Source organism: Bombyx mori, chromosome 10, assembly GCF_030269925.1.
Source record: "Bombyx mori chromosome 10, ASM3026992v2".
Classification (NCBI taxonomy): domain Eukaryota; kingdom Metazoa; phylum Arthropoda; class Insecta; order Lepidoptera; family Bombycidae; genus Bombyx; species Bombyx mori.
In genome coordinates, this window is record NC_085116.1 from 15,998,775 (window position 1) to 16,024,167 (window position 25,393).

Genomic DNA, 25,393 nt, shown 5'->3' on the forward strand with positions numbered 1-25,393 from the left:
GCATAAAAGCACCTACACACTGAAATCAAAACAAACAAATTTGTAAAACAATACGCTACATGCGTAAATTCAATATTTATATAAAAATGATTCAAGATAAGTTTGTTATTGTTATTGTCTTAATCTTATCAAATTTAATCTGTGAAAAGCACACATGTTTAAAAAAAATTTAGAATGGGGTTTTTGATATTTTTATTTCACCTTGGTTGGGGCACAAACAGCCTCCAACCCCACATCTACTTGAGCTTGCCTCAATCTCCTCTCGATGTGAATTCTGATGCACACATCAAACCGTCACTGTCAGTTAATGAACATCGTCAAACTTTCAATTGCATTCAATTCACAAGTGCTCTCCTACTCTGCAAAACGAAATAGATCATTATAATAGATAAATGCAAAAAGGTGGTGCTTACACATTCTGGATGACAAATGCATTCTATTACCATCAAAATAGTTGTCCAGCCTTCACCATAAACTTAATAGGTTTGGAAGATAGCTAAAAAAGATAACGTAAATGTGTGTATTTCTAGCTTATAAATTTATGAAGAATAAAATTAATTAACATGCAATTATAGTAATAATAAAGGGAATTTATTTAAATACTAAATTCAACTGATAAAATAATTTAACAATAAAACTCTATTAATGTAATTCTAAATACATAAATAAACTGTATATTATTAAGGAATTTGCTGTTTTTTAACATGTACACGTCACATTATACATACATATTTTTCTAATACATATTCATAAGTTCTTAAAGTTTAATCCTACTAATCTTGAGGCAGTCAGTCTCAACGGTAAGTATTATACACTGTATAGTACACAGAAAAATCAAGAAACTGGGTAGATTTCATAATAGTGTTACGAATTACGTTACGTTACGTTTCATATCGTCGGGCTCTATAACGGTTTTCAATTGTGAGGTGAGGATGTTGAAGAGTTCTCAATGGTAGATAGCAGTTTGGCTGTTTCTCTGTCATTGCCATTCCATGCCATTGTGATCGTAACGTATCAGCCTTCGAAAGCTTTTTTTTAAAAATGCTGTAGATGTCAGTAAAAATAACTTTACTAGCTAGCTAGCAAATATTATCTAGCAATGAAGAGAACTATGAAGTATGATATAAAATCGTTGCAATTCATGTAAAGAGTAACATATTTCAGGTGTTAAGTGTGATAAGACAGAATGGATCCGTCGCGGCGGCAACGCACGCAGACCAAGGCCACGGCGGAGGAGCAGGCGCTCGATCAGATAGCCAGAGAGGTTAGTACCTTGCTTACTTGATCAGCACGATTTTAATAGAATTTTATGAATCTATAAAAACGTTAAAAATAAACACAAATTCTCAATGAGTCCGAAAAATTACGATAAGAGAAAGAGAGAGAACATACTTTATTGCACACCAAAACACAATTAACATAAGAAAACAGTCAACAAGCAGATACGTTTGTACAATAGGCGGTCTTATCGCTAAAAGCGACCTCTTCCAGACAACCGTTTAATTACCCGAAATTCTGGACAGATAAAGATATAGCAGGTATGGTGCGGTGTACTATTAACAACACATTGTTAAAGAAAATACATACATACAATAAATATATATAGATAAGCAATTTTACTAATTTTTTTCCATAATTCCAATGCTGACACACTTCCTCTGCAGTTTTAAAATAATAGTACTGTCTGTTAACCAGTTAGTACTATTTGTATTGCTGTTTGTTAACTAAAGACTCATTTCGGAAAACCATAGAAAGTATAATCGTAATATTCGTACAACCGATTTGGAGAAATAATATTAATTAAATTTAAGTAAAACAATAGGTAGTAAGTTTTGTAAATAAGATATCTAAACAATATTACGATACAGGATGTAATAAATTTATTAGTTTTAAAGTAGATATTCAAATTATCCTGTTTACGAACTCAAATTGTCCTCATTATTCTCGTGAGGTATGCTGATATAGTTTATTTTTTAAACTGATAATTTGGACCGGAATCGAACCCGGCCTCAGGGAACAGTATTCGGTATCTAAACCATTTTTTATCTCTACCTATTCAATGGTAGCCTAAGGGGCAATTCGGGCTTCTCGCGGATGGGAATCTAAACCAATGCGTCAACCGAGAGAGGCGAATCTATGAGCTTCGGTCAACTGAGACTTGAGAGAGATAAAGAATGAATAAAATAAAAGTTAATTATTAATTCAACATAAATGTGATTGTAGCTTTTTGCTTCAGTTGGGTTTCCGCCGGTAGCAAGGTATCTTTCATCTTTCATCAGTTTTTCGATGCAGCTTGAAATACTCCCCTGTAGCCCCTGTAGCCTGTAAAACTAAGTGTGTCCTACAAATTTTTGATAAAATCCTAGATTGTTATACCTTGTAGGAAAGCTGATGAAACGTAAATATTGTTAAGCACATCTGCCAAACAGGCACCATATTTTTTTTAGATATCCTTGAAAAAAAAATAAACATTGGTTTTTTATTCGTTTTTATAAGTTTTAATCGTCTACAACGACTTATTTATTCATTTTACGTACAATATTGGATATTGGGGTCATAAAGCATCTTATTTTATAATTGAAAATTATTTAATAATAATAAGACTTACGCATTTCAAAATATCTTAGCTGATAGCCAAACATCGGGTATTATTTATAAAAAACAATTAAATTGAAATATCTCTATATCGGTTAGATTTAGAATAGGGTGTTTCATAATCAAATCAGTCAGAAACGGTGTAAACTACGCGCCCTTAACGGGAATAGGTCGACTTAACCGGTAACCTTGTATATTTGAATTGTTAATGGAATGAATAGCTTGGTATATTTTCTGGTTTTTTTTTTCTAATCTGTTCCGCGCTTTTCCTCCGCCCTGTACTGTACTGCACTGTATTATTATTGTTATTCGTATTACTTATTTGAGGAATTTTGGATCTCAAAGCTTTAAGACAAACAAGTCAACGTGTTTTCTGAAATGGTATATTATAATATTAGTTTAAGAAACAGTTCATAAAGGACGAAACACTTACCGTTTGTAGAAAATGTATTCTTCTAATCACAAGTGTTATGTCATATCAGCTTCACACCATTCGATTGATATTAACTGTCTATTTTTTTATCACTATATTCAACTATATTGGATTCAAAGTCACTTTCATTGATATCATAGATATAGACCACAAAGATTAAATGATTTAAAACTTTGGAAAAAGTGAATTTAATTTAGAAAGTTTTAATAATAATTATTTTTTCATTTTGTGAAAACCTTAAAAAGTACGAGTGTATGTGGAGTATGACTCTGATTTATTCAAAGAAGCAACACTTTCTTTATCGAAGCTCGGTGTTGAACTATCTACTGAAGTCGGTACGTCATGGGCGTTCGAATAATTTGCACAGTGGTACAAAACTGCGACCGATAAACATATAACAACACTATTCATAACTATTGAAACAAAGATTGCTATAAATAAATATGTATTATAGCAATTTATATAATAACTAATCGCGCGACGTCTGTTATAGGTTGGTACAATACCATGGTACAATACCAGAAACCTGAAATACTAAGAACATCTCTGAAAAATTTTCAACCAAGTTTATTAATGACGAATCAAGCTCGAAGGAACAAATAAAGCCACAAATTTAATATGTTTGATTAATAGTTAATAGTAATTTAAATATATTATGTAATATAAAAAAAAGGTTGAGAATGAAAGAGAATAATATGATGTGTCATGATAAACCATGATACCTAAACCAGAATAAACCGAACATTAACCTCCTATTCTTGGTATGTGTCACTTTGTACGCGTGTTGGGGATAGGAACGGGTTCAGAAGTCACAATTGATTGTTGCAGGGACATTGAATAGTTGACTTAATTCAATAGTGGAACAAGTCTTGATTATACAAATAATTTTCCACAAACCAGAGAGTGGACAATTTCAATCATTACCCTGTAACTCTAGCATTACTTTGCCCGTTTAAGAAATAATCCTTATAAATTATTAAGGTGCAGGGTGTTTAGCTCCAATGCGTAGTTGTAACGTCTCGATAGTTCTACAACGTTAATAAATATAAAGCAGGGAGGCCCTTTTTTTTAAATTTCAATGGGCATTTGTTTTTGTTATTTAATTATTATATTATTTTTATTCAAACTATTTAAAAATGTCTTATCCCAAAAATGTCCTACGTTAGAAATTATTAGAATTTGATTTGTCAATTTTGTGTAACGGTTTTTTTCCTACCTATTCTAGTAACCTCGAGGGGTTATACTATATTCACCGAGCTAGTAGGTGAGCTCACGGGGCTCAATCCGGGAGTGTTGGTAACACTGGCCCTCGCAAGAGCAGTGCTTCGCAGAATCTACCACCGGATCGGAAACGCGACCCACTGAGAAGATCCGGCGAGAAACTCAGTGGGTTGTGGGTTAATTTACTCGTCGAGCTCTTCGTCGCAAGCGACGGGTTCGGTGAAGGCGGTAACCGGTGCTTGATGTACCTAAAAGCACTATTAATGGATCGGGAGGATCCGTAATGACGTGTATAGGGCGACGTCGACTATTTAACATTCGGTCCACTGGATCGGGTATGATAACGGTAAAGGTTGATAAACGACCATATGTCGTATGACCTCGAATGTAGAGAATTATTAGACGAGAACATAAAAAAAACTTCGCGATAACCAAGCCACTCTTAGGGCAAACCCTGGTTATTGCTTCTATGAACCACACGCGCGGTGAATGCATTTAAGTAACGTGACGTGAATAATTAAAGCTTACTTATTTCGTAGGCATTTATTTACACGCAGCGGTGAGAGATTCATGCTGATTCTGGACCACTTTCATAGTTCCCTGAATAACTTGAGTAGAATTTTATGGTTTTGTTGACCGAAGCTAGTCTTTTATAGGTCGGGAAGAGCGAGAAATTAAGTGTAAAGTGTTCGGACTCAAATCGGTATCTGAATATCGTCGTTGTCAAACCAAATTCTGTTATGTGCATCTTTTGACTTTTTCGTATAGTTCACAGCCCTATCTACCGTATAAAAAAAACTGTTATGTGTCTATAGCTTTAATATTTATCTATAGCTTTCATTTGATATAGTTTTTAAAAATTTACCTTCATGTAAAATTGTATACGAAAATGTTTTTACTCGTTAATTCAAAATAGAGTTTTTGCACATAGCAGATTTTGGTTTGACAACAACGATATGTCGCTATATAAAGTAAATAATCTGATTGAAGGACCTCCTAGGGGTGTCGCTAGTCGCATTTAAATTATTTTTACATTTTACAGTCCGCGATGAATCAAAGCTGTAAACTATTGTAAAAACGTACTTTTTATTATAGTAAGCAGCTTGTTTTGAGGAAAACTGCTCTCGTAAACGCATGGCATGCTCCGTATTGGACGGCGCTAGTGATTTCTTAAAGGCAAAATCAAGAAGTTCAACGCTATCCGAAAAAAGCAACTCTAGGTCACTTACGGATACGTGGTAAGAAGTATCTATACGAATTGCCACAATGATTCTATTCTTGCTGATTATATCGCGTTAGGGTTGATACAATACGATTCCATCTCGTTTGATATGACTGTTTTGCCTCGTTTCAACTTAACATAGGAATAAAACGCATCGCTAGCCCAAAGAACTTTGAATAGAAGTTTATTTTGAAAAAACATCGGTTTTCTATTACACACCTATAAGTATAAAGTCTACAGTGATACAGACCGTATACGCGTATACTTTTCTTCTGTATACAGTCCAAACCTCTATGGTTGTGTACTCCTTCTCCTTGATCGTATCACTCTTGTCAGAGCGGTCGTGGTCTTCATTCAGTAACATTGCTGTGGGCAGATGTTATGCGCCTTAAGAGCAATCGTCACTTCTCTCGTTTTGTGGTGAGCCTGGTACACTCATGCAAACAAGCGCCAACTACCCATTTGACTTGGTCGGTCCATCGCATGGGTAACGCAAATTTTCCAAATTCAAAACCTTTTACTTTTAATTTAAAGATAAACAACTGATGTATAAGTCATCTAACTTTCTCCACGGTGGATGACACGGCTTGAAAATGTTAGGGACTGGAAACACCACTGTAGGTAGCTGTTCAAAATTGATCCGGTGGTTTATTGGTGGTAGGACCTCTTATGAGTCCGCACGGGTAGGTACCACCACCCTGCCTATTTCTACCGTGAAGCAGTAATGCGTTTCGGTTTGAAGGGTAGGGCAGCCGTTATGACTATACTGAGATCTTAAACTTATATCTCAAGGTGGGTGGCGCATTTACGTCGTAGATGTCTATGGGCTCCAGTATCCACTTCACACCAGGTGGGCGGTAAGCGCGGTCATCCAACTAAGAAATAAAAATAAATTAAAAAAACCCGGCAGTCACGCATATAAGCTAAGTCAGCTGTTTCGACTTAGGAACGAAAGAAGCATTATTATGAACGTTTTTACAGTTTTTAATGTTTAATTTCGAGGGCTCTATGGTTTTTGTCGACTTTAAATCGAGAAGAAACAGTTTCATATTTACGTTTTTTTTATTTTTTATTGCTTAGATGGGTGGACGAGCTCACAGCCCACCTGGTGTTTAGTGGTTACTGCAGCCCATAGATATCTACAGCGTAAATGCGCCACCCACCTTGAGATATAAGTTCTAAGGTCTCAAGTATAGTTACAACGTCTGTCTCACCCTTCAAACCGAAACGCATTACTGCTTCACGGCAGAAATAGGCGGGGTGGTGGTACCTACCCGTGCGCGACTCACAAGAGGTCCTACCAACAGTGTAAATTACGTAGCAGAAATATATGTTTATTTTTTGGCATGTCTTAAATTGATCAAATCATTGACCACTGTGCGATTACCTGCTAATGGCGACAGTAACACAAGGCGCGACCGAAATAGTCTTCCGCGTCCGAACACCTTTGCAATGCATTATATAATTAAAGATAAGAAAACATTATTTAACTTTGTTAATTGTTCGTAATTAATGCGGAATTGCGTAATGCAAGCAATTAGTGTCGGACATGCAGTTTTGTGGCAAAATTCTCAAAAGAGAATTGTACTATTTATGGACTACATTTTTGTTTTTTTTGGTAATATTGCCAGCATTCGTTGCAGCGAAATGTGTACATAGTTTTTTTATCAGAATTCGAATTGACTTACTCTTTTCGAATGTATGTCTATTTATGTTCAATCATTTGATACACTCTATACCTTAAGACATATCGATCCTATTTTGGACACGTATCGCGACGGCCGACGATACAATAATTAGACCATAATAATGGTTAAATACACGGAATAGATAAATAAGGTTGGAAAGGCCTTTGCTCTAATTTTGTATTAGAACCAGTGTCGCCGCTTCATCCCCACTATTTTAATTTCTACACATACACACACTGTGATTACAAGTATTTCGCACACAACAAAAACACCCACACATAAATCTCAGGACAGATATTCGTTCGCAAACTAGCACAAAACACCCGTAGGCATACACACTCACACACGCAAAAAGGCAATAAAAATGTTCATACACGCTAGTGCTTGATAAAATCGATATTCTTTATCGATAAATTATCTGATGAATGAATGGAGAAAATGAAACATGAAATAAATATTTAAAAAAAAAAACTATTTTACTTTTATTAATTACAAATAGTCACTGTCGCTGAAATAAAACGTATTTGTTAAGCAGTTGGCGCTTGCTATTAATTGCGAATGAATTTTTCAAAACTAAGTGTATTCTGATTTTTTTATGGTAAAATCATTTTCAGTAAAATGTTTAGAGCAAATACTACTCGTCTTTGTCTCCAGTTTCCTCTACCTGTCACGTCAATCCATTGTTCCCTGGCGTTAGGTTCTTTAGGAAACCTAAAATTTTTAATTTACTGCATAAGTCAAATAGCATTTTACTTAGATTTTAATACGTCTTAGACAATATAGTAAATACCCGTAAATGAGAGGTCTACATGTCCCTTTATATTATACCCTCACTTTAATTCAATGATAATAATTCAATAATAATAATACATATTTATTTTACTCAAAATACGTCTCACTAAGAATATACTAGAATATACTAAATACATCATTAATTAAATATAAAATAATGCAAAAATTATCAATGTCAAATGTAAATATAGTCGAGAATTCTGTCGATGATTTTATTTCACCACATGGTCACCTCACTATCGGCAAAAGCACCACGGCCAATCAGGCCAAAGGCCGAAATTTTAAAGATTGAAGTGTAGAGAACGCAATGCATGTAGTATATTGGAAGCTGACTTGGTCATTGCGTTCATTGGGCGAGTACACATCGCGCAATGTATGCTATTTATAACTTGCTGCAATAATATTGTTGTTTGGAATTTCATAATGCTCAGTATATTTTTATGTTTTAGACAAATAATATTGTAATTAAATGGTAATTTCGACTTACCGATCGAAAGATATACCTCCTCGCTCTATACTTGAGGTCTGATTTTTTGTTTTACAAGTTATAATTGCACAACACGGCACTATAAAGCGGAGATCTGTTCGCCCAAGTATTCCGAAGCGCACTAAACGCGGTGAATGAAAGAATCGGTCGAGTTATGTTTGTTCGATCATAACTGTGGCACGCTTGCCCCGCCTACATTACCATTCCAACCTTATTTATCTATTCCGTGGTTAAATACGCCAGGTATGTAACCTTTATCACTGTCTCAAAACACAAACACACAAGTCTGGACTGTAAAGGGTTATCATTTTCCTTGCATATTAAAAAAAAGTACACAAAAAATATTTTTTTATTTTTTTATTACTTAGGTGGGTGGACGAGCTCACAGCCAACCTGGTGTTAAGACGTTACCGGAGCCCATAGACATCTACAACGTAAATGCGCCATCCACATTGAGATATCACGACACGACACGATCCTGTAGACCGAATGGTAAACAGTCGACGTCGCCCAAAACACGTAATTACGGATCCTCCCGGTCCATTAACGGTGCTTTTAGGTACCACAAGCACCGGTCACCGTCCTCGTCGAACCCGTCGCTTGCGACGAAGGGCTCAACGAGCGAATTAGCCCATAGATACAGCCCACTGAGGTTCTCGCCGGATCGTCTCAGTGGGTCGTGTTTCCGATCCGGTGGTAGATTCTACGAAGCACTGATCTCGCTAGGGCCACTGTTAGCAACACTCCGGTTTGAACCCCGTAAGCTCACCTACATGTTAGGGCGAAGCTGAAATAGCCTCTCAAGGCTATCAGCATAGGTAGGAAAAAAAAGACCGACATAAGTGGCTACAAAACACAAAAAAGGTCACAGGCGGACGCATCACGATGCTCTGCAATGAGCGATCGACTGATGGAGGAGGAGGAGGAATGGTATTAAGAACTATCAGTACACACGTGTGCAATGTGCATTGGAGCGCGCGAAACAAAACTAATAACAAACAACGTCATTGCACCAGAAATAGATAGTTAACGGGCCGAACAGCTATTTCTAAACTCGCACAGCTAAATTTCAGCCGATTAAAAATGGTTTTTCAAATGATCACTTGTATTTTTTGGCGTAAAACTAACAAATACGACCCCGATGAATATAACTAAGACATTCGGAACATGAAAATGCATTGAATTGCAGCAGTATATTTATACAATTTTATGGTTTCTATGGAGATCCATATCCGTTTGCTGTGAATAGTAATCAGAATCTTAATTACCATTAAGGTCTTTAACGATATTTACAAGTATGATTTATATGGATGATATAATTATGGACACGCTGTACTTAACACAGGGTGTTCAAGTTTGAACAGTAAGAAGGTCCAATGCGACATATTTTTTAAGATACTAATTTTATTTCTGGTAATTAATGAATCCCGTCCGAGCGTAGCTCTAATAGGCACTTAGGCTACTAGCGATTAGGTAGGAAAAAATTTATTAAAAAATATTTTATTTTAATTGTTCTATAAATAAATAAAAACAGGCGGTGGCCTAAAGGATAAAACGTCATTATACTACGCATCAATGGTTGCCATTATACTAGGGATCAAATCCGCATACGGGTACCAATATGTTTACAAAGCACGTTTTTAACACGTGTTCACTATCGAATTCCACGTTTTGAGAATAATAAAGTAATCACCATCAAATGTAACATACATTTAACATCAATCATCATTCGCGGGAATCCGAGAAGATCCGGCGAAAAACTCAGTGGGCTGTCTATTGGTTAATTTACTCGTCGAGCCCTTCGTCGCAAGCGACAGGTTCGGCAAGGACGGTGACCGGTGCTTGAGGTCCCTAAAAGCACCGTTAATGGATCGGGAGGATCCGCAATGACGTGTTTAGGGCGACGTCGAATGTTTACCATTCGGTCCACAGGATCGGGTGTGTCCCTCTTATCAATGAACATATAACGCATTCGAATCTTTGCAGCAGCGATATTGCTAGTTCAGAAGAACTAGTTCTATTTTATTACTAGTTCAGAAGAACTATATAGTAATATCGCTGCTTCAAATACATATTTATTGTTTTGAATTGGATAGTTTATAATTCGTTTTGTTTGTTTTGTTCACTAAGTAGTTCTCTATAGAATATTGTTAGTAATTAGTTGAGCTCATTGTCAGTTGTCGTGTCATTCTTTCGGTATTTTTTTATTATCAAACCAATCCTGTTGGTTGGTCTGGCTTATTGCGTCCCCTTACCCCGCCCGGGCTCTGTGTGCTTAGTGCGAGTTTTTCGCTTAAGGGATCTCGCGATCGAGAAGTTCAAAATTCGCACTAAATACACTGACCTCGGGGGGGATTGGACGCTTGGGCGAGAGTGCAGGGGTGTTATTCTGTGCTTGTAACATCGCCTTGCGTATATTTACTGCGATACCAATTGGGATAGCCACTGTTCTAACCAATTGAAAATTCGCTTAACCTGTCCTATCAGAGCGTGTTATGGGCTTCTTTGGACAAGTCATGCGGTCTCTCACACATGAATTAGAGAAGCTCATAATTTTGGGTGGCATAGAAGGCAAGCGCGCCGTGGGCAGAATACCAGCCAGATGGTCAGATCTGATTACGAGAGCGGTTGGTTTGTGGTCTATACCATGTGGTCCATCATGCCACCCATGACCGAACACTATGGAGGAAAGCCACATGTGTCGCGATCCCCCACAGTGAGGGAACGATGAAGAAGAAGTCCCAACAGAGACAATGGCTTTCTCCTTGATTGTCTGAGGGATCCGGTGGTAGATGCCCTACCCTTCTCAACTTGACACAGCTTAAAGAACTTCAAATCTATACTTTATTTGTTTAATCTTAACTTCTATAATAAAAAAACTTCATGCTGTAAGCATTATATTATAATATCATTAATATATGTACATTATTTCGTATGCTTTTTATTTAATATAAATATAATAAGCTTATAAGACCTATGCGCGCTTACAGGAACACTCGATAGATGGCGTTATTAGTTTTATGAATCGCGCTGTGATTAAAGGTTATTAAAAAAAATCCAAGCTATTCTTAAAGTTCTCATACACATCTGAATGGAGTCGCAATCAAAGCTAGCAGAAAATAATATTATAATAATCATATTACATTGGCATGTTTTTCTACCGACTTTCCGGATTTGTTATAATTTATGAAACAAGATAAACACGTGGATACGTTAAGGTCGGATTCCTTTTTCAAATGAGCCGAATAAGGTCTTACGATGTCAGCCGGTCTGTTTAGAATCTTTACATCATTTAAGTTTGCATCGTATTGAATTAACGATAAAAATGTGATTACGTTAAAACATTTACTGGTGGTAGGACCTCTTGTGAGTCTGTGCGGCTAGAGGGTAGATACCACCACCCTGCCTATTTCTGCCGTGAAGCAGTAATGCGTTACGGTTTGAAGGGTGGGGCAGCCGTTGTAACTATACTTGAGACCTTACAACTTATATCTCAAGGTGGGTGGCGCATTTACGTCGTAGATGTCTATGGGCTCCAGTAACCACTTAACACCAAGTGGCATGTGAGCTAGTCTACCCACATAAACAATAAATAAATAAATAAATAAATAAAGCGTTTTTGCTCATTGTAAAACCAATTTTAGATTTAACTACACGTAATTTAGAATAGATTAAAATATTTCATCTCGCTACTGCATTGCGTGCAGTTACAGCTGTAGAACATTTTATATAGGTCAACAGCCGGTTGCTCCCGGCCGGGGTTAATGACCCAAATCGATCCGGCGTCCCAGTTTCGTAAAGCCTCCCCGGATCCGGCCCACAGTCGCGGAAGACGGAACTATTTACGTAAACGTGTGGGATGTCATGATTTGCACAATAAGCTGTGCGTCAGTATGTAATTAATTTTTAATAATATATTCCATTGTCTTAATTATAAAGTGGAGGTTTTATTTATTACTGGATTAAATTGGGCAGATGTGCTTCCAGCTTTCTGAAAATACGGTTTCTGGTGTTCACAAAAAATAAATACAATGCAAATATCGCGGCCTACCATAAGATTAGTTGAAATTTTAGACTATTTGAAGGATATTCTCTCTCTCTTGCCTTTTCGACAAAATTATACTATTGTTAAAAGATTGATAAACTACAGTTGCGGTTCAATCTCGCGTTTTTTTATTATACTTTAATTATATTCCATCGTTTTGAACACTTTACAGTTTTCGTGATCATCACGGAAGACTACGGTGTTTTATAAATATAGTAATCGAAAAAATTATGGAATTTTAACGAGTTATCTGATCGCTGTAATTTTGAGAAAAATTGCCATATCGGAATCTTAACAAAAGCAGCTTGAAGCTTGAAGTCTAGTTTTTTGGAAAAAAAATTTTTTTTGTGCAATTTTTATCGCACCACGCTCATGGACAACATATAGAAAAAAAAAAAGAAAAAATCTGTACGCCGGTTTGGATTAATTCTTCTAGACTAAACCACTGTATTGATCAAAAGGAACTTGTTTGATCCCTACACCTCTTAATTTTTTTACTAATTCAGGGTTTTAGAAATCTTTACTCAATCGATCTTTCATAAGGTATCCTTCGAGTTGAATCTATGTTCAGTTTTAGTACACTATGTTAAATCTTTAAACTTCTCGCCAAAAAAAACCTACATCATCCACGAGTATATACAATTAATTTTATTTAATACATAACGTAAATACAGCGGGGTACATGTAATTGTATGATAATACAGTCAGCCTCCACGTCTGCGGTGACGTCAAAGGCTAGCATCGATCCGTCTGCGACCGCCCCCGGCAACCACCCTCGATCTGATGCAATTCCACCGCAGATGTACTATGCTATAGTGGAGTAAAAAACGATTGGAATGTAAAACGTTAATTGTAAACGTAAACGTAAAAATAATCTTGGAACTGTGTCAGAGAAGATGAAGTGTAGAACAAGTTGCATATTGTGTTCAAGGGGTAAAGAATAAAGATCTTCCGTAATTTGAAAGTCGGATATTCCAAACTTAAGATCATATACAATTCCTGATTTCCATTGTGGTTATGCCAATTTGCAGATTTTAATACTATTACAAGATTGCTCCAATATTGAATTCAGTTTTGGAGAAAATTGATCATCTTCGTTTTTCTGATTTTCGAGAATTTATTGCTGGTCTCTATAATTAAAAATGACTAAATAATGCGGACTGTTTTAATTACCGTCATCTAAGCAATAAATAAAAAAAAAATCTAATAGCGCTTACGTTTCTTTTCGTTAGGCGAACTAATAACAACCAATGATGTCACTTGTGGCTACTCGTATATTAATTAGTCTATGGTTTAGCGTTATCTCATCGTCTATTCATACCCGATCCTGTAGACCGAATGGTAAACAGTCGACGTCGCCCAAAACACGTCATTACGGATCCTCCCGATCCATTAACGGTGCTTTTAGGTACCACAAGCACCGGTCACCGTCCTCGTCGAACCCGTCGAATTAACCAACAGACACAGCCCACTGAGTTTCTCGCCGGATCTTCTCAGTGGGTCGCGTTTCCGATCCGGTGGTAGATTCTGCGAAGCACTGCTTTTGCTTTTTTTTTTTTTTTTTTCCTACCTAAGCTGAGAGCCTTGAGAGGCTATGTCAGCGTAACCCTAACTTTTGTAGGTGAGCTCACGGGGCTCAAACCTGATGACGTTGCTAACACGAACCCTAGCAAGAGCCGTGCTTCGCAGAATCTACCACCGGATCGGAAACGCGACCCACTGAGAAGATCCGGCGAGAAACTCAGTGGGCTGTGTCTGGGAGTTAATTTACTCGTCGAGCCCTTCGTCGCAAGCGACGGGTTCGACGAGAACGGTGACTAGTTGCTTTTGCTAGGGTCAGTGTTAGCATCACACCGGTTTGAGCCCCGTGAGCTCACCTGCTAGCTAAGATTACGCTGAAATAGCCTCTCAAGGCTATCAGTTTAGGTAGAAAAAAAATCTTCTATTTTCAACCCCCAAATGACGACACATGTGACGAATGAAATCCATTCCTATTTCGAAATCCTAGTTCCACAGCTCTCGCACCCGATGGATGTTTAAAACGTCAAATTTTATACAGCGACTTTTAACACCGTTTTTTACCTACATCTCGAGCGATCTCGTTTCGTTCATTCTGTTTCATTGCACCGTTACGTTTGGCGGAGCGATTGCGAGCCGTGGTGATTGCGCTATCGTTATGGAGAATAAACCGAATTCGTTTGACCGAATCTAAATTGTTAATATTAAAAAATAGCTTTTGCCCGCGATTTCCTTCGCGTGGAATAACTAAAATTTATTTTAGCGAAACTTTAACCGTTTCTGCAGCGCTCGCAGCAGAAGCTCTCAAAAGGGAAAAACTCCGATTTTGAAACATTCTTTATTGTTGCTCTTAGCGTGAAGATATATAGCCTATATAGCCTTCCTCAATAAATGGGCTACCTAATATAAATATTTTTTCAAATCGGACCAGTAGAGATTAGGACGTTCAAACAAACAAACTCTTCAGCTTTATAATATTAGTATAGATAGATTTCAAACGCGTGTGCACTCTCGTAATAACGTTACGAGAAGCTATTTCAGAAGCCAGTCATTTCGCGCGACAGGACTAAAGAGTTTTTTTTTTTCGTTTTGGGCGGGCGGCTGGAGGGGCGCCCTGGACGAACGGGGGAGGTGGGGGTCTTCAGCGTCAACGACCGGCACTCGTCCGTCTGAGAGCGCGAAGGAACACCGTCCTCCTCCTGCATCCGGACCGCTCAACTTTCATCATACCGAAACGCGTGATCCGTTGTAAGCTCGCCGTGGACTTTGCCTCAGGCGTTCGCGCATTCAACTTAGTTGAATTCAGTGATTTGTCGAGTCCACGCGATTCTGGCTAGTGAACGATTTTTAAGGACGCGCTGACATGTTATATTGGATTAGTGACACGTGCAAATAATATTAAGTACTTAAAAACGTGATTCGCAACACGTTGCCTGTTAATCCATATCACTCGTTTGTCGGTTTTAGTGACAATAGAGACATTGACTGAGTGAAAGTGTCCGAGACCGCATGTACCGAAAATAGAAATAATTATTTACGCTACTTTTAGTCTTTTTAAATTGAGAGCTATAGTAGAATGGTGTTGTTTTGAATCGTATTTATTGACTTTACGGGGATGATGGTCAAACTTGGGTTGTCGATGGTGGTCGGTGTGGCCCCGGCACTGGTGTCCTGGTGGCGCGGTCACGGTCCGTTGCTGCCGCCACCATTGGTTATTCCTTCGCCGTGCAGTGAAAAATCTTTGAAGTCCTGGCCGCCGAGACGATCGCCGTCCCTGTCTGACTGTCTGGAGAGCAGCAGCGACGAGGATTCGGCTCGATCGATCGTATGTCTAGTCAGACCGAAAATAGTGAGTACATTAAAACCGAATTTGTTTGATAAATTTTGTTTGAATCAACTTGAAAACAGTTCCAAGTTTATTTACCTACAAGAGTAATAAATTATGAACACGATCCTTTGATCAACGTTGTCTACATTAATAAAAAAACTAAATTTTGAAACTTTGGTTTGAAGGGTGGGGCAGCCGTTGTAACTATACTGAGATCTTAGGACTTATATCTCAAGGTGGGTGGCGCATTTACGTTGTAGATGTCTGTGGGCTCCAGTAACCACTTAACACCAGGTGGGCTGTGAGCTCGTCCACCCATCGAAACAATAAAAAAAAAACTTTAAACTAAATAAACATTCCTATGATGCAATGCAGTAATAAATGTCTCAGGACGTTGTAAACAGGAAGGTGTATTTAGGACGGCATGTTCATTCGATGCAGAACCGGCTTGCGGAGAAAGCGGTTTGCATAATTTGCGATAATCCATTACGTGTTGTCGTAAGGATGCGTACGTGTACCTCAAAACATGCTGTGTAATAGTGACGAAAAGTTATGCAAATGTCTGCTGTTTTTTTTCTCACGTCTGATGGATCATTTAATAGTCTGCTTGCTGCAAAATAGATTTTTCGTTTTTTTTTCAGTTTTATGAGTTTTTTGGCAATTTAGGGTTATAGAATTTAGATATTTGACTCTGTCGCCGATAAACCAGGTCTGTAGTTATATGCGATATGAGTTACATATATGGTGGTGCATAGATTAGCCTAGTTAAATATTCAAGAGCGAGCTCATAGGGTGAATTTTATATTTAATGTATGTTTGAATAATCTAACATATCGGTTTTTACTGACTTTTAAAATATGTTTTAGTAAGGTTCTACTAATGTCTCCAGTGGCAAACGAAGCTTAATAATAAACACATAATTCCGTTGGATCTACCAAATCTAGATATATCAATGGAGATGGAGAAAATGCCGTCTATGAGCATATGATGCGGTGTTTTGGAGCAATAGAAGTTAACAAAATGACGGTACCAATCGCGATCCCAATACGCCCACTATTACCACAGACGTTCCAAACTCGATGGGCCTATAAATAGCCAGTATGTCATAAATGTTGATAGATGCTACCGTTTAGATGGTTGGGTTTTAATGATGTTAGTCAACATTTACGGTTCATCGATTATAATAAAATAAAATAAAAATAAACTTTTATTTCAAGACATCAAAGTCTCATATTGCAGTGCTTCGAGAATCTAATAGCGGATCGGAATAGCGTTCCACTGAGAAGATCCGGCGAGAAACTCAGTGGGATTCTCATGTTTTAATAATCTATGTTTATAAAGTGGTAGGCAGCGGCTTGGCTCTGCCCCTGGCATTGCTGACGTCCATGAGCGACGGTGACCACTTACCATCAGGTGGGCCGTATGCTCGTCTGCCTACAAAGGCAATAAAAAATAAATGAATTGCTGTTCGTTAGTCTCGCTTAAAACTCGAGAACGGCTCGACCGATTTGGCTAATTTTGGTCTTGAATTATTTGTGGAAGTCCAGAGAAGGTTTAAATGGTAGATAAATATGAAAATGCTCGGAATGAAATAAAAATAATAATTTTGATTTTCCTTTGATGTGTCCCCCGTCGGACGGATTCCTTTTGTTAATTTTAAGTTTATTTTATACAAAAGTTTAGGTCTTTTATTTATCGATTGAGGCACTACGAAGTCTGCCGGGTCAGCTAGTAAATAATATAAATTGTTAGTCCCAATTGTTCCACTTAAATTAGATGAATTCATTCATTCTTCGTAAACCAAACGGTGCGTGGTTCCGTTAATCAACCGTCGTTATAATTTGGTACGAATCAATCAACAAATAGATCACGTATCGATCGTTCACCTTTATCGCTAAACAGGGTTGTCGCAAATTTTTTAATTAATTATCGCATTATTTATTTTTGTCGCAAAACTTAAATAAAGATTTTTAATATAATACTTTTGGTACAAGACACTCTCTGATCAATGATGAATAATTGAGATTTTGTTACAAAAAGCATGAACTCCAAAAAATTTTGTAAAAATAAATAATATAAACTTTTATTTGTAACTAGTGGTCCCGTAGTAGTCGAAATACGACTATAAATAATTGAAATTAGAAGTTTGGTTCTATTGTCAAAGACTATTATACTTACAAATAATATAATCACAAATTTCGCCAAGACTACACTACAGACAAATAATATTAAAGATTAACCTATTCTTAATTTGACCACAGACTTTAAACAATAACAAAAGTTTGACAATAAACAGAGAATATATGTGTATATGATTTTTATTGATTTAATGTATCATTAATGCATAATTAAAAAAAAATACCATTCTTCCCTCTATATTCTCTATAAATGTGGGAAATTTCATGCTCCCCTGTCCGCGCAATTTTCGTAAAAAGGGGTATAAAGTTTTTGTTTCACGTATTAATATATAGATATTGACTCATTTAGCCTTTTTTAAGGTCTTGAATAATTTATTAATGTTCTCATTTCAGGAAGATTGAATTCATGATTCTCAATTTGATTTATTTATATCGTTTTGGAAATGCCCTTCTATCAGGGCTATGTCACACGTTCAACCAAAGTGTCAACTTGTGCATTACAGACGCTTTAGGATTTAATTTTTTTTATTATGACCTTTATCAAACGACATGCATCGGCAACTGACAGCCCTATTACGAAATTGCGTGCATCGTGCGCTGGCGCTCGAGCATCGTGCTTAGCAAATGTCACGTGTATTAATACAACTAGTATAACGCATATCGCGGTCCATGCATCGATCTCATTTGATTCGGAACCGTCATGTCATACGGGCTTCGTGATTCCAATGCGAGATTTTTTTATTGAATTAAAACTCGTGTATTACGTGTTGACGGCTTTCTGTGTGATCTTCATTGAGGCTATAATTTACACTGCAGTCAATTATTGTTTGTATATCGAGTGCAATTTGATATTATCGTTTTTTTTCTTACCTAATCGTTGGTAGTATAAGGGGCTATCCCAACTTCGCGCGGATGGGTAGGTGAGCTCACGAGCTCAAGCTGAGAGAATTTGCTAACACTAGCCCTAGCAAGAGCAGTGCTTCGCAGAATCTACTACCGGATCGGAATCGCGACCCACTGAGAAGATCCGGCGAGAAACTCAGTGGGTTGGATGTTATCGCCGAAGGCCGACGATCGTTTGGTTCGATTGAGGTGTTGATAGAGATGTACCGCGAATAAGTTGTAAGTTTACGTACATGAAAAGTACTTAAGTGTCTTCAAAGGTAATGTACATAGGCCCAACACATATTGTGATAACAGTTCGCCGTATTGCTTAACCAAATTGTCTTGGATTTAAAAAATAATTCGGGTTTATTTGTTGTATTAAATAAACGATCAGGGCGTTTTGTTCATTAGAACCCGCTCCCTCTAGCTAGAAGTCCTTGCTAGAGTAGAAAGAATACTACTGCATAAAGAACGCAGCTTCCGCCAAATTCCTATCCTCATGTATCCACCAGTCCTTCACTTCGTGACAGTTCGTGATTTAACATCACTAATATTTATCTTTTTTCGTCTTTTGTAGTGGTGCTAGGACGTCTTGTGAGTCCGCACGGGTAGGTACCACCACCCTGCCTATTTCTGCCGTGAAGCAGTAATGCGTTTCGGTTTGAAGGGTGGGGTAGCCGTTGTACTTTAAAAACTGAGTCATTAGAGCTCATATCTCAAGGTGGGTGGCGGCTTTATTGTAGATGTTTATGGGCTCCGGTAACCACTTAATACCAGGTGGGCCGTGAGCTCGTCCACACAGAAAAAAAAAAATTGCCACGCGATAACATTAAGACATTATATGCATATATTTTGTTTTTATTTTAAACGAATGTTGAGGGTTTTGGTATTCTGAGCGCGTATCTTGATTCTAAGGTCTTTGCGATTATCGTCGGCATTGTTATGAGCTCACACCGTCATGTGAATAGTTGACAGTCAAAAATCTTACGGAGTGCTTTCACCAAACACGAAAGCAAACGTTTGAATTGAGACCCTGTTGTGCAAAGCCTTAAAGCTTAAATTGTTTTGTTGTAAAACTGCACACTTGAAGTCAGCTCTCCGTTTCGTATTATCAAGCGAAGACAGCGCTCCGTGACGGCCTTGCATCATTGTCGAGGGCCCGTTCTCTGACCCAGAACTGTTTGTTGTGGCTCGTTTGACTCGCACGAATTGTAGTTTCCACAATCAACTAATGCGATCTTCTTTCAACTCGCCTCAATCGCCTAGTGATGGACTTACTGCAACGGGTTTTATTTATTTATTGCCTTAGCTGGCAAACGAGCATACGGCCCACCTCGTGGTAAGCGGTTACCGTCGCTCATGGACGTCAGCAATGCCAGGGGCAGAGCCAAGCCGCTGCCTACCATTAGCCGCTGCCTACCATATTGATTTGTTTTGGATTCTTGACCGAATTTTGGGCATAGACTTTAAAAATTACTAATTTAAACTGTTATCATGAGATAAGTCACCGGACGTCTGAGCGATTAGGTCACGGACGCTTATAAATTGCAGGTAAAAGGAATTTTCCTTCAAACGGCATTCGCGTTCCAATGCAGGTCGCTCGTATCCCGGATAGAGCTAATTATCCGACTATGTACGTCCTTACTCAGGCTTACTGCTAGACTAACTGTAACCGCTGTTACATTTCCAGAAGATTCTTAACGGTTATTTGTCAAGAGATATTAATTGAACAAACAAAGAGAAACTGCATGGTCATACAAGTCCCGGTGACCACTTAATACTTGGTGGGTTTGTTTATCAATCCAAAACAAAAACTGTGTTATTGAATTAAACAGGGCCCAATCAGGTAATCAATTAAAGAGAGTAATTTTAAATATAATATAAATATAATATAATATATAAAATTCCAGCCATTGCCTATACTATACATTAAATAATAAAAGTTGGTAGTCAATGTAATCTAGGTTTGTCACTGTTTGGAACTAAATGATAACAAGCGACACGATCAGGCTTCCACCTGTAGTTTGGTCATCGTCTGAACCCATTGGCATATCGTCTTCTCGCATTAAAACTGTATAATCTCAAAACTTACTAATTTTACAGGAGAGTGTTTTAAAGGTTTAACATGTGATATTTTTAATATTAATCATCTTTGCAACATTTATTTTTTATTTTTTACCAGTTACATTATCTATCTTTTCAAGGTATAATTATGTATTCATTTTGTTAATAGTAGTCAAAACGTAAGTAAACTAAATAAAAAAAACTAAAACTTAACTACGCTCTTTTGACAGCAATTATGAGAAAAATACTGGTGATACGAAATGATTTCGCATATTAACTCAATTTCGAATATTTTTGCTTTGCACTTTTAATGCGAAAAGACGATATATTCAGCTTGTGCTCTAACTAAAACTAATTGCCTTAATGTGTCTTCCAATAGCAAGGGGGTTTGACATTGTTTTTAATTTATTGCATATATCACGTCAACTCCTGATGTTAAGTGATTATCGAAGCCCTAAACAAATGAAGTTGAAATCTTGAATTGTTTTGCATAACGACTGCTCCTGTCTTTAATGTATACATATTTATGTTTTTGTTTTATTAATTAGGACAGTATTTTATTGTTTCCCTAACTAGCGAATAGAGCTTAAGAGGCTATGCCAGCTACGCTCAGACGGGTAGGTGAGCTCACGGGCTCAATTTGAGAGAATTTACTAACGCCTAGCCCTAGCAAGAGCAGTGCTTTGCATAATCTACCATCGGATCGCAATCGCAACCCACTGACAAGATCCGACTAGACACTAATTGGGCTGTGGATAGTTTTATTGTATTTTTGGCTTCAAGAATGGTGGTCACTATGCTCCGCTAGTATCAGTGTGTTATGGTTCCACGTTTCCCTGTACGAGTTTCCTCTGTCTCTTATCGCGGTTTATTACTGTACGTAACAAGTCTTCCTGCGATAACTTCAATGTCAAACATGTTTTAATTGGATTTAAATTAATTTGTATATTATATTTTTTAAATTACTTCTTTATCGAATGTGTCATGAGTTGATATGGACACATTCTCGCGTTGTTATTGTTGGGTTTTTTAAAAAATCCGAACTATAATTTTTATTCCTCGATTAAATAGCGGCGGAGTCTATATTTTCCAATTGATAAGCAGAGAAGGTCTATAGCTCTAGATCCTCCGACCTCAATGTTGGAATCAAAATAAATTATTGCAGTCATTTTACAGATATTATTGTTCTTAAATGGTATAGTAGTTGGTCATTATTTTATTAAAGCATTTGACCTATTTAAATTGTCACACTGATGATGCAATTAGTCAAATTTGCACCATTAGCGCTGACGTAATGAGTAAATTATGACAAAATTAGTTTTTTGCGATGTGGCTTAGTGGTATCGTGCCTGCAACTCAATGACGAGGATGCAAATACAAATATATTAACATTGCCAATAATAAGCTTACTCGTTTTCTGGCGTAAGTTAGTAAAACAATATTTTTTTATATTTTCGGTCAGAAATAATATTTAGATAGTTATTGTTATGACGTTTTAATTTCACATGTAATCTATACTAATTATAAATCTACAGTGGTTTTTACGGATGTTGCGTTATAAATACTGAACCATGCATCCGATTGACTTGGTGTCCATGTAGAAAAGACATGTACTTAATGGATAGGCTAATATTTATATGTGTGTTGGATTCCCCACACCAGTTACGGGAGCGTTAATGATGAGACTCTTTGTGGGGGTGAGAAATAATAATGTTAATTTTAAATGCCCAGCGAAGCGGACGGGTACAGCTAGTTTATAATAAATTAGGAAATAAAAGTACATATTTCGTTGAGTGCTACCCGGTCATTATTAATTCAAATAGCATCCTAGTCACAACACAGTTGTCATTCAATCACTGCGCGCTATCATTCGTACATGTGTGACGTTTGTGACGTGAACGAAGCATGCAGTCAGTCACAAGAACACCACTGACATTAGTCGGTCTCACCACATCGAACCAAACGCGCGTGTGTAACGGCCACTTTTAATCTATTCAGAAAAATATAATCACAACAAAATTAATCTGGCAGGTTCTATGATAATTCGCACAGAGCAAAGGAAGGTGAATGTGAAATTGTGTTCGTTAAAAAACTTGAAAAAGAATCTTTGAAAGTTTTACAAAGTGAAAAACGATAAGATAAAGTAAAGAATACAATAAATTGTTATCGAGTTCCAGTGAGGGTGCAGTCCGTGCAGTGTTTTAGTGCAAAAATTGCGACCTTCCTTTCTAATTGAGCATTTTGTAACATGTCGCAATCTTCGAAACTCTACTTGAATTTATTCAGTTTCGCTAACGTTTCGTAGCGTTTTGTAAACATTGTGTTATTTGGCGTCGCGACAATAAACGCTTGGATGATGGGACGCCGATCTGAGATGGCCACCCCCGATAACAGCGACGAAGAAAGCGGAGACGCTTTCACCGACGGGGACTTCGAGGACTCCGGCGACGAAACCGTTGTCGAAAATAACAAATCTCATATACCTGTTAATGACACTATCAATGAAGAAGTCAAGAATGGTCAATATGTAGAAGAGAATACTCCAAAAGTTAACGGCCACAATAGTCAGATGACGCCCTTAGAAGGTCCAGTCTTAACAGATGTGCGCCGAGATTCCTACGCTGAACAAACACCTTCGATTGTTGGCATCCTAGGAGATCAACATAATCATGTACGTATTTAAAACCTATAAAATATTTGAGCCTTGAATCATTCCGGATTTTTCGATAGAATTGTTTATTTGGAAATTATTGATTCACACATTAGTCATCAGTGAAGGTATGCATGCACCTGTGATTTATCCCTTTATTGTGTGTCTCAATATTCGATAAATGTTTAGTTGTATCGATTACACTCAGTTTCTCCAGGAATATTTTAGTGTAGTAGGTATACTTTATTACTGAGTAAAACCAAAAAAATATCTTGAGAGTATAGAAACTAATGGGCATAATTATCGATTTCTTCAATATGCATGGTTTATCTAATTAGAATTACTTCTATTAAATGTATTCTAATTATAGGGAAAAATCTAGCTGTCGTCTTCGTAATATGGCTTAATCTGAACCACGACGTGTCTAGTTCAATACATAATGATTTTAGTTAATAAACTAAACAAGGTCGATATTATCTTATCTCTTTTAAAATATGTTGTTTTCTGTTAAACTTCAGAGGCCGCACACTACTTTGTGTGTTGTGTCAGGTGTTTTCCGAATTAGTTACGTTTGACTACTTTAATGTTTTCCTGCACATTTTTCTTGAACCAAGTTGTTATTTTGCCATCGACTGTGATAGGTGTCGTTTCGTATAGTCGTGACGGTCTTGTTAGTACGGATCTTTGTAAATTATACCTTGAACTAAGACTCCAGTGTGCAAAATCAAGTGTAGATCGATTTGTGTGTGTGTGTTTTGCGACCTATAAAATGCCATTAGTCGAGAATTTGTTTGGTTTGACTGCTCGTTTCGTTGTCTTATACGTGAGTTAAATTTCAAGATAATTTCAATCGACTCTTATTTAGTTTAAGTATGTTTGTGTGTGTGTGGATGTGTCACGATGAAGAGCAATATCCCGGAAAGAACCATATGTTTAAATCATTGGTAGTTTAAAATGTGCTCTGAGTAGAACACAAACCTTTCCAATTTCCAAAGGGTAGGGATGGATTTTTTTTATGAATATTAAAATTTTCGCTCCTTGTTTTGAACTCCAACGATGTTATAAGCTACACAATAGTCAGAGTAAGTTGAGCCTTAGATTGAATCAGATGTGTCTATTGTTTGGAATCCTGTGGTGACGTCACGGTCGTTACTTGAGGAAATGTCAATGGAGCTGCTACTGCGCTTAGGCGGTCGAATTAGGCTTATACGTGAGTATTGTGCAGTATATAATATTAAATTATAGTTAAATGAATAATTTATAGTGTCCGCCTTGATGGTTAAGTGATTAGCGACCCTATCTATAAAGCCCGTGTTCAATCTTTCTATAACTTAAGATCTAGGGGAGATTTTGGTTTTCTATAGGTATGTTTTGTATCGAATGTTTGATGGGAACGCTCTGAGGAGTTAATGAACCCATCGCCTACTACTTGGAAACGTTGAGATCATCCACAGCTCATCTCGAGAGATAATTTTTTCCACGTACCATCCGACTCTGGAATGAGCTTCCTTCCACAGTATTTCCTTATGGCTATTCACAAACGAGACTTGGAAACAATGCTAAGCGGCATTGGCTCACTTATCCCACAGCTAGCATTGCTAATATCAATGAGCATCAGTGATTAATCACGATCTTTGGGTGTGCCGTAAAATATTTCTTTTTTTTTATTTTTAAATGCCAGTTTTATTTAACAAAGCTCTATAATAAGTATTTATTAAATAATTAAGAGTTTTTCTATATGTTTCTTTATTACCATTAGCTCTTTATAAATCGTTTTTCGATTAGATTCTACTTTGATAAAAGTTGATAGCTTTTGTTGAATTTCGC

At 37.2% G+C, this 25,393-nt stretch overlaps 1 protein-coding gene across 4 annotated transcripts in view; it reads left to right on the plus strand.

Moving 5' to 3' along the window:
* LOC101738107 (leucine-rich repeat flightless-interacting protein 2) overlaps window positions 1-25,393 on the plus strand; it is a 52,252-nt gene that overhangs the window by 678 nt on the left and 26,181 nt on the right. For 2 of the 4 annotated variants that reach the window (XM_038013178.2, XM_062670745.1), the window contains exon 1: window positions 22,766-23,587. In XM_038013178.2, coding sequence (XP_037869106.1) covers window positions 23,270-23,587 — 318 coding nt within the window. In that variant the 5' untranslated portion in view covers window positions 22,766-23,269. Of the gene's footprint in view, window positions 1-1,164; window positions 1,265-22,765; window positions 23,588-24,134; window positions 24,390-25,393 lie in introns of those variants that run through there. The other 2 variants (XM_038013181.2, XM_038013179.2) reach the window with 2 other exon arrangements.